Source organism: Bidens hawaiensis, unplaced genomic scaffold, assembly GCF_021521415.1.
Source record: "Bidens hawaiensis isolate Kalapana, Puna unplaced genomic scaffold, B.hawaiensis_p1.1 tig00001236_1, whole genome shotgun sequence".
NCBI classification, from domain to species: Eukaryota; Viridiplantae; Streptophyta; class Magnoliopsida; order Asterales; family Asteraceae; genus Bidens; species Bidens hawaiensis.
Window position 1 is genome coordinate 785,020 of NW_027491070.1, and position 11,535 is coordinate 796,554.

General features: G+C 33.0%; 1 protein-coding gene across 1 annotated transcript; it reads right to left on the reverse strand.

Annotated features, from left to right (window-relative positions):
* Positions 1 to 1,821: 1,821 nt before the first annotated feature.
* On the reverse strand, positions 1,822 to 4,235 carry LOC143565959 (uncharacterized). Its single transcript, XM_077052784.1, has 4 exons — positions 4,057 to 4,235; positions 3,021 to 3,949; positions 2,296 to 2,915; positions 1,822 to 2,247 (listed from the first exon to the last, which is right to left on the reverse strand). Exons 1-4 carry the CDS (start codon positions 4,233 to 4,235, stop codon positions 1,822 to 1,824), a joined length of 2,154 nt encoding a protein of 717 aa, XP_076908899.1.
* Positions 4,236 to 11,535: the final 7,300 nt, after the last annotated feature.

The window sequence follows — 11,535 nt, forward strand, 5'->3', positions numbered from 1 at the left end:
ACTGGATATTGACACATATTTGGGTGTTTGTGGGCAAATGAAATTGTTGTTGTTCGAGGTTGACCAACTGAAGAAAGTCAAATTGAACTGAAGGTTTTTGTCATTACTGGATTGCGGTAAGAGCATATTATTTATGTTATTTTCAAGGCGTTCGAGAATTGGATCCTGAAACGTGATGCTTATTTATTAAAGTGAAAATTCTGGAACAAGTTGGATTTAATCGGGAATTAAAGTGTTTATGTTCTTGATCGTTATCCCTGGTGATTGAAGAAGCTTCGGATTAATTAATGGTCATGTGTGTTAGATTCTGTCAAGGTGGTTTTGTGATGAAATTGATCACTTGATGTTGAGTAGTTGAAGATTAAACCTTATCGTATGCCGACGTGTTGGTGAAGTTGTGGAGGGAGCCCAACTTCACGTGTTGGTGAAGCCAGAAGGACTCACGTGATTGGTTGAGATGATCAATTAGGCACGGGGATGCATGCATTTCAAAGACCTCAATCTATTTAGTCGGAGAAGCTTACACTGAAGGGGAGATCTGATATGGAAGACGCTGGGTGATTGGTAGATTTGTGTAGCTACACGACAGTTTCAGACACGGCTGGTTGAAGAGCAAACAGAAGATCATCAGTTAAGAGGGAGTCTGTTGGTGCATGTTTTGTAACAGATGATCTTTTGTGTTTGTTAGAATTGAGAGCAACGGTCAAAGGGGAGTCTGTTGGTGCATTTTGTGACCGTCGCTATGCAATTCTGATCAGTGGAAACGAAGTACGAAGTTAGAACAACTTCGCCATAGGCGAAGTTATAACAACTTCGCCGTAGGCGAAGTTGTAACAACTTCCGCCGTAGGCGAAGTTGTAACAACTTCCGCCGTAGGCGAAGTTGTAACAACTTCCGCCATAGGCGAAGTTAGAACAACTTCGCCTACTAGCCCAAGCCCAAGCCCGCGAAGTTATTTCGATATATATACATGTCTTGTTTAGGTTTGAGGATCCAGAAAGTTAGAGTGTTTTGTGATCAGTTTAATTGTCTAGAGAGAAACCGAGAGGGAGAGTCGTGTGGGACAGCCCGAGGTAGAGCTCACCTCGGGTCGGCCGTGTCTTTGTTTTTGTTCGTTTTGTAACATGGTTTGGTTATGATATAAAAGATCTGCAGATGTGTTTATCCCATTCGTGTGTTTGTTCGTGTATGTGTTTGTGTGTAATTGTGTTCTTCGTCTTCTACACCATTAAACGAGTCTAGGAGGATTCCGCACTCCTAGACCTCGTGCGGATCTCGTATCGATCGGCGACGCCCCGGGGGGACTTACAAGTATGTTTTGCCGGTACCGCCGTAACCATACACGAAAAAAACACCACCTTTTTTACGTTTCACGGAGTTGAATATTTCATTGTAAACGCTTTTTTGTTCATCAGTTAGAGATGTGTACAAAAGCTTAAAATCATTTGACAAATATCCTTATCATAAGATAATTCTTCCATCATAAGAGGATTCATTGACGTAGAAACGGATTCCTGATCTGGAAAAGGCATTGAAAACCTACGTAGAGATGAATTGTTGGATACCAAAAAATCCTCAATCTAAACTAATGCCAAGTTCGTCAATTGATCGTCACTAAGAGACAAACCTGAAAAAAAAAATCTACCTTAAACCAAAGTAAAAAAAGACAAGTTCACACATATAACAAAACTAACCTGGATTCTTGTGTTTCTTTTGTTGATGATAAAGAATCCCATCGACTAAAAATTGCCATGTATTATCCCAGACGTAATCAGGTCTTGATAAGGACGATGTTATAAGCATTGTTGCAAACAGATTTCTTCAATAATATCCGTTTGCGGTATGGCTTGCTTCCTCAATTGCTTCTATGTACTCCTTATCATTGTCTAAAAGCCCTCTTCTATAACATGCATCTCTAAAAGAATCACAAACAATACCATCTACTGTTCGAATATCTTTAAAACATTTCGGTCCTTTAACCTTGTTTAAAAGTATTCTTAAGTAGTATGCATCGTCAAATGATGCGGGAACGGCATGAATTCTACAAACAGCAAACCCACTTTGCCTTTCTACCCATTTTGGTGGTGATGTTTTTTTCCATACAAACTGTGTTGGAAACTCAGCATATGATAGCCTCCTTGCATGCTCGTAGTTTCTATTTGCTTCCATCCAACCAGTAAACATTGAAACTGAATTGGAAGTCTTGGTAAGAACATCTTCAATATCTTCCTCAGGGCCATAAATTACCTGTTATTGACCAGGTAAATGAAAAGGAAGTCTCGTAACAGCCGGGACCCTGTAATGAACATCAAAAGCAAATATCCTCCAAGCAGCCTCACATGCAGAAAGATATCTACAATCGTAAAAAGCTTTAATCTCATCTACTTGAGGATCTTCATTCTCGGCGGTGTTATTTTGGACAAGGGAAATTGTAGCTCGATCTGGACCCTTATTTATATATTTAAACAAATACTTGATTGATCCTTCTTGATTGCACCACTCGACATATATATTTGCTTGATACTTTCGTAAAAGAATTTTGTTGTAAGGCACAACACTTCTGTTATCTAGATTTATACCTTTCTTGACGACGTAACGCCCATTGTCTCTTCTTTTATAAAGCGGAAAACCGTTGGAATCTATACTTGTCTCATTTTGAAATCGTTTTGGGAAATTTTTTAAACATTCTCTATCAATCATGCAGCTACAGCTGGGATTAGCCTCACCACAAGGACCATGAAGCATATGATCTGACACAAGCTGGTATAGGTCTAGTTCAGTGACCTTGTCAGGAATTTCACTTGAAAAAAATTTATCTATATGGGACGGATTGTGAATTTTATTCTCTGGAGCCATGAATAGGCAAATTTGGGCATGAGGCAGACCACGTTTCTGAAACTCAATTGTGTAAACGGCTGCATTTGTAATCAAACAAATAAATTATCAAAAATTAAATAAAATAAATATATTTAACAAACAGTAAACAAAATATTAAAAAAATATTAAATAGAGAACCGAACATGCTTTGATTTTTCCAAACAAAGTCTTATCCTTCAACAACTTAATCATTGAATCAAGCTTCATTTTGAAAATCCGACATAGTATATCTGGCCTGTCTTCAGAATTTAAATTGGTATCCTTTAAAAAACGTTTTACTTCTGGCCAACCTGGATTGCACGTAATGGTTAAGAAAAAATCCGGATAACCGTACCATCTACAAAAACACATAGCGTCCAAGTAATTTTGCATCATATATCTACTTCCACCAGTAAAAGATGACGGAAGGATTACACCCTGCCCAGATGTTGAAGCATCTGAATTTCCTGCCATCTTAAGGTTTCGAAGGCTTTCATAGGTGTCAGACCTAAGTTCACTCTGTTTTCCACGTATAAAATGCAACCTTTGACTCTCAACCATGGTATATTCGTCAACCAAAAGCTGATGAAAAAGCCTTCGTCCATTTAAGGGTAGTGAGAATTGGTTAGGCCTGTCTTGTAACCTATATGCAAAGAACTCTCGCATAGTGCACTTCTTATGGGCAGCCGTAGACGAAGGATCGACATTCCTGTGAGGAATGTCTACTTTATAACCATCCTCACCAAAAGGATAAAGCAAAGGAAATTGTAGAGGACTATAAGAAGGATGAAGTTCACTAATTCGTCGAAGACCACCAGACCTGGAGTTAACTATAATATCTCTCTTGTCCATTGCGTCACCAAAATCTCCAACGATAAGAGCGACAACCTCAGAGGTAGTTGGTAAGTTATAAGTCCTACCATCGTATTTCCTTGTTCCAACAATGCGGAGCTTCAAATCAGTCTGAGGATTTTCTTTAAAAGTATCACGTACCATACGATATGCCTGAACCAATGGATTTTGTGAGTCTAACATTTCCTTAAGATAATTAATAATATAATTTTCGTAATTGTTGGCATTTGAAGATGATTCACTGTAAGACAAACAAATAAAAATTAACATTAATACAAATGATATATATGATAAAACAGTAATTGTTTGAAAAATGAGAAACATATAATGTTTAAAAGTAAGCCTTACCCAAATACTCGTTGTCGGTTTGATATTTCGTTCTTCGTATCGTAAATGTATAGTTGAGCAAACTGAGGTTTGTTATTTAATGGAAGAAGACTTCCTATAGAATGGTAGTTTTCTCCGCCAAGTCTAAACGTGTAAGGAGCGTTTCCTCTATTAATGGAACTGTCAATTTTTCCACCCATTGATGTAAAGGAGAACATCGAATTGAATCGTCTAATATTTTTCAAAAAATACTTGCTTATAAGATCTTCGCCACGAAACAACTTTACATAAGTTTCATGAGGTTGCTTTAAATCATGAAGTTTAACATTTCATTGCGACAACATAAAGAGAACATTGTATCGGCAGTTCTTTTTCCTCTCCTAGATTCAACTTCCCACAAGCACGCGTTGCAAGACTCACATTTAAAAATTTGATCACCATGATCAACGTAATCTATAAAATAAATGAGAAATTTTAGTTTAAGTAATGTAATATTTAATGTAAAATTATATAATGTATTAAATAATAACCTGTTGATATGCCTTTAAAAACATCAACAACAAACTCAAAATCGTTTAACTGCTGCATAGGTATAGGAGTAGTATTGGTTGTTTTCCTTGGTCTTCTAACACGCCTTTTTGATGACGTACTTCCAGAGTTTATGTAGTTAGAAACAGAACCGCTCAAATTTGATGATGTGTTAGGGATGATGTTAGAGGAAATAACACAACCTGTTAAAAACAATATTTTATAACTAATAAAACAAAAATAGATTAATATTACAAATGTATGACTAAAAGGAAAAAAATTTTACTTGAAGAAGACGGCATTGTTTGAGAACCTTGGTTTAAGGAGTGCTTTAATTTATCACGTTTAGCATCTACAACTTGCTTTCTTTATTTTCGATTTGAAGAATAAAAAGTACCAAGTTGCGTAGAATTATCATCTGGAAATATATTTATAATATAAATATAATGAAAAATGAATTATGAAAATAGCAGTAGCTAGAAAATTAGAATAATTATGAATGACAAAAAGAGAAACTAACATTGGTAGTTTGGAGAATTATTGTTTACGCTAGGTAGAGTTGACGGAGATAAGTTTTCCTTCCCTTTGTGAATTATAGTAACACAACTCCTTTGAGCTTCATACTGTGTACGGGTTCTCGTGTTTGAATCTGCGTTTATAATAAGTCCAATAATGTCGTATAGATAAATTTACAAATATATTGTAAACATAATATATATGAAACTTACTTGAACCGTGTTTTGATAAATAGTTATTTGATGTGTAATTTTGAGACGTACTAACAGGTGTATTGCTTAAAACGTTACCTAAATGGCCGATTTGAGGTTGACCTTTATTTCAACAAACATAGGATACGAAAATAGATTAATTCAAAGTAAATGAAATATTAATAATACAAAAAAAACCAAATTAAAAATTGTTAAATTTAATATTAAAAGGTTGACGCCTTGAGATTTTACCGTATTGATTGGAATTATATACTGGATATGAGTGTCCGTTAAAAAAACCCGTGATAGGTGGATTCGAATGAACATATTGAACATTATTTGACTGGGTTGTGTTGGAAACATCAGACAATGGGTCTCTTGGAATATTACCTACATAAAACATAAATAATACCGTATAATTGAAGAAATAATCGACTGACTTGAAAGAAATATGAAAAAAGACTGAAATACCAGTTGGATCGTTGTTGTTGCTCTTTGAACTGGAGAGAACAGTTTTACGTTTCTTAGAAGATGAAGACATGATTATACCAATAATGGACAAAAATGGTGGAAAATATGTTGAAAAATCATGGACAATGGTTAATATAGGAAAAAATTATGAAACATTATTTAAGTAATGTATAATATTAATTAAAACTGAATTAAAGGATTAACAATTCAAGGATAATATGTAAAATTTGAATAATATGTAAAATTTGAATTGCAAAGAATAATATAAGTTTAAATATTTAGAACCAGAATTAATGTAATTTAAATCAGTTTTGACTAACTTATCATATTTCGTGGAATTGATTTTATGAATTAATGTCCTTGAATTTTTAGTTAGAAACAAAAAAAGGAAACATGTTAAATAGGAAACAATTCATTTTTGACATTATATTAAACGAATACAAAGGAAACCTGTTAGTCAAACAATTAATATTGATATTTATTATAAATTAAAATTATAATTCAAATCATATACCAAAAATATATAGAGATACAATAGATACATTCTATAACATGATTTACTTATTTATAATTGGTAAAGTTGTTAGTCCGTATTATGTATTATTATTTATAGATTAAGAACATTTAATTTTAAATAAATTATTATGATTTGAATTATGGAATTTATTATTTATAGATTTATAGATTAAAGTTGAAAAAAGAGTAATAATTTTAACTTAATTTTAATTTAATTTTTATTTCGTTATAATTACAAATTAGGGAATATTTAATTGAGGAGAGTCAATGTATGATATTATTTCATTAGGGTTTAAATTCTATAATTAGAATTTTATTATAGATGGCAGTGACAAAAATTAGGAAATTATTAATTGAGAAAATTCAACGTATAAAACAGAATTCGGTTATGTATACAAATTAGGAAAGTCATACTAAATAATTAGAATTAATTAATAGTAAATGGTGTAATTTATTATCAAAAACGAAAACAAATACTATTAACTTTTAACTATGATATATGAAATTGAAATATTGTAATACATGAATAAATTAAATCTATACATGAATGTTTAATAAAAATACAAATACTTCGGTCTTCATCAATAGTGATATTAGTATAGATAAGTCGAACAACAACCTGAAATAATAAAAATGAAAATTATTCATTATATTGTGGACTTTTAAAACATAATTATAAAACGGAAAATTTAAAACGTGTTACCGGAAAAACGATATTGTCAGAATAGCCATGCTATACCGGAAAAGCGATAAAAGTATAGATGAGTCGAACAATAACCTGAAATAATAAAAATGAAAATTAATAATTATATTATGGACTTTTAAACAATAATTAAAAAACAAAAAATTAAAAAGGTGTTACCGGGAAAACGATATTGTCATAGTGACCATGGTATACCGGAAAAGCGATATTAGTATAGATGAGTCGAACAATATCCTGAAATAATAAATTAGACAATTAATATATATATTATGGAGTTTTAAACAATAATTAAAAGAAGGAAAATTTAAAAGGTGTTACCGGAAAAAGGATATTGTAAGAATGACCATGGTATACCGGAAAAGAGAAAGAAACTTCTATTAATCATGAAAGTTCATATTTTGATAAATTAAAAAAGTTAAATGAAGTATTGAAACAAATATAAAAAAATCATCGTTATAAACATCATAGGAAATAAAAACCGGCAAAACTTACCGGAATAACTTAAAACGTCCACATATCACCTTCATGACCGTGTATCATGTCACCAACCTAAACTGATTTTTTTGAAATCAGTTATATCTGAAAATAAACATATAAAATTTATAAGAAAGAATAACCGGAAAAAATAATAATGTTACCGGAAATTAATTTATTGTAGTTTACCTTGGATCGGAAATATTAAGCAGAAATAAGAGGCTAAGAGCGGCCATTAGGGTTTGTGAAAAGTGCAAGCAGAAGAATTTAGACTTAAATACAGTATTTGAATTTACGGGTTAATGGGTTAATGGATAATGAAGACCCGTGAGAAATTAAGCTAATATGGGTTAATGGGTTAAATGTGGTTTAATTGCTGAGTTGGAATGATTAAGTAAGGAAATTGATGACATGGAGGTGAGGTGGCATCCTATGTGGACACCCTAGAATGGTGCCATGTGGAAATTGTGTCCTACTTTAATAGTTTGTATAGATACTTTAGTAAATTTTAAACGTACTTGCAGATTTGTCCCCTCATCTTTAGTCCTCTATTTGACAATTTTATTTATATTTTGAATTTCTTCTATATTTTTAAATATAAAATGTTTTAAAAACAACTAAACATATCGTTGCGATGTGCTTATTTTTGTCGATGTTTCAATGTAAATTTTATTCAATATCAAGATTTGAATTATAAGGTATAAGTTGTCACAACCCAAACCACGGCCTAGGCGTGTGACACATATGTTGGTACCACATTTGTAAATAAATCAGAGTTACGGTTAATTAGCGGAAGACTTATAAACTTGTGGATTAAAATGTAATATTTACATATTCAAAAGACGGGATTTAAAAGTTTTCCGTTTAATGTTTTAAGATTACTTGTTTTACAAAAACCACCATATACATTATATTATATTAAAACAAAAAAATCCGAGCCATCGGATATCTATAGCACTTCACCACTCCAAGCGCTATCCTTGTTCACCTGCAAAATGTAAGAAAATACGTCAGCAACGAATGTTGGTGAATATGCTGACGCTAAAAATATTTTCTTTACTTAATCACCCCTCGAGACTACGTAGGTCTCGGCCCAACGTGGCATAGGAATAATCAAGTTTAAACCATACAATTTATAAACTCAAGTCTCTATACTCGGTTCCCCTAGCGAAACACCGTAGCGTTCGACTAGTTGAGTGCCTATATGTATACACAAGGTCATACTCCCCGCGGGCGAGCGTAATTGTGACCAGGTGTGATGTGTCCACCACATATGAAAAGATCCAGACAAACGTACACGATATCCTGAGGCCAGTATTTATACCTTTGTTTATAAATGTTTTAGAGACACTTAGTCTCATGTAAAGTTGTTCCATATAACACGTTTGACTGGTTGAAAACAAGTTTGTAAAAGTGGTGCGTATTCACCTTTTGATTTGGATCGGCTTCAATCACCGTCCGAGGATCGGCTTCATTCCCGTTGCTATCTCGCACCTATAGTACGAGTATAACCAATTGTTAGTCGGATATACAATCCGTCTTAAGACCTTTAGTCTTATTTTTTAAACTTTACCTCGATGAACCTTTAGTTCAAAATCTTTTTTTACTTTAAAACCTTTAGTTAAAAAGTAATTTATAAACCTTTTGTTTATTTATAAAACCCTACGTTTCTTCTTCTCTAAGAAACGTATTCTTTTATTTTCTTTATTATTTAAGAATAGTTATTTATTTCTTAAATAATATTTATAACAAAGAATTTACACACATATATATAATCACACATATATAATATTCTTAATTTCTTTCATTTCTTTTCTTTGTTATATTTTCTTTTATTTTATCGAGGTGTCGAGTATAACCTCGACTTAAGGTTTAAGCATTTTATAATATTTTATTATTATTTTCATTGGCGTTAAGCCTACATTTGTTGGCTTATAGAAACCCTAGTAACTCGAGCAGCACTCCAACGCTGCTTCACGGATTTTAAGGTTTTTTGTGACACTTTTTGTCTACCACAAAAACTTTTGAGCTTTGTGTCATTTTTTTTAATCCCACTATAAATTTTTGGGATCTTAGTGGCACCTTTTAACAATATAAAACAAAAATAAAACTTTAAAATATAAATATCATAATATCTTTATCACAATTAAAAATTCGATCGTGTTCCAAACACATACCAAATGTCTAATAACTCTCAAATGAAGTTATAATATCTAAACATATAAAAAGAAAAGTAACAAATATATTTGAATAAAAACTGAAAAAACTTCACCAGGCTCGTTAACCTCTATCACCATCTTCAATCCTCATGCGAGATACCTAATAAGAAAAATAAAGACTTTTCAATATGTATAAACAATATGGACACAAATTTGTTGAACCAACTTAATTAGTAGCCTAAAACCTATAGTAACCTATTAAAATCAACCATCTCAACATTAGACTTGTTTAGGAATGCAAATTAACCAAGCTCGTTAACCTCTATCACCATCTTCAATCCTCATGCGAGGTACCTAATAAGAAAAATAAAGACTTTTCAATATGTATAAACAATATAGACACTAATTTGTGGAACCAACTTAATTACTAGCCTAAAACTTATAGTAACCTATTAAAATCAACCATCTCAACATTGGACTTGTTTAGGAATGCAAACTAACCAAGCCAATCGCGAGCTACTCCAGATTGGCTCGTGAAAAAACTCAATCAAGCCAAGCCTAAACGAGCCCGAGTTTCCATGTCCATGTAATTTAATGGTACTTACAAGAAATTACTAAGAAAGTCAACAAAAGTACTTACCCTGCAATGACACTGATCAAGCCATGGATACATGTACCAAAACTTTAATTTCCAATCCATTAATACAGATGAGACATCTTTTAGTATAGTTATTTCATTACTTTAAAGAAATAAGACAGAATTACAAATTTTGTCCTTTAAAATAAGACGAAATACGGTTCGTGTCCTTTTCTAAGTTTCCTTGCAGGCGGTGTACTTTAAACTTTTTTTCCTACAAGTTATGTCCTTTACGCTAACTGGGTTAGAAAAACTCTGTTAAATCCCATCACGTGAGAAGCATGTGAGGGTAGTTTTGTCTTTTTGCTTACCTGCAACTTCTTCTTCTTCTTCTTCTGTTTCTCCATCTTCTTCTTCCTCTGTTAAATCCCAATTTCATCACCATACCTCCCACTCTTCTTCTCCATCTTCTTAACCATCTACTCCTCCGCCCACTTCCTCCTCTTCCGCCACTGGACCACCACTCTCCGCCCAATCGCCGCCAGCTGCCTCATCTCACTTCTCTCTCTATGTTCTACCACACCATCACCATAACCACTCCTCAAACACCATCACCACCGCCACCATAGCTCCGCCACCAGCCCCAAATTACACAAATCCACATTTCCATAATCAAATCTTAAATGCCATAAAACACATAACTTTCATATAAGATTTCGAAATCTCAAAAAAAAAACCTGAACTTGAAGATGATAAAGGGTATGTATGATGGAATGAACATAATTCAAAACCCTCACAAAACCCTGAAGAATAATAACAAAACTCACAGAGGCATTTTAACAAACACCTGGTGGACACCATAATCAGTGACCAATAAACAACACACCAATTTCACCATATAAACCAAATTCCCACCAAAATTCACCACGTCAGATCGCACCAAATTCAATTATAATAATAATAATATCATTACCCCAACACATTCCTTCAAATTCATCGATTCATCTTTATTATATCGTCGGAATCCAAATTCAACCTTCTCTTGTTTCAAATCCTCAAAACGACGACGTACAACAATAATCTTAACAATAATAATACCAATATATGAACAATTAACAGCAATAATAATAATAATAATAATAATAATAATAATAATAATAATAATAATAATAATAATGTTGTTAATTAATAATAAGAAAAACCCTCAGAAGGGCTTAAACCCCCCAGCAGTTTATACCAATTGATTGGTATTGTTTTCGTGTAATTTGGGGCTGGTGGCGGAGCTATGGTGGCGGTGGTGATGGTGTTTGAGGAGTGGTTATGGTGATGGTGTGGTAGAACATAGAGAGAGAAGTGAGATGAGGC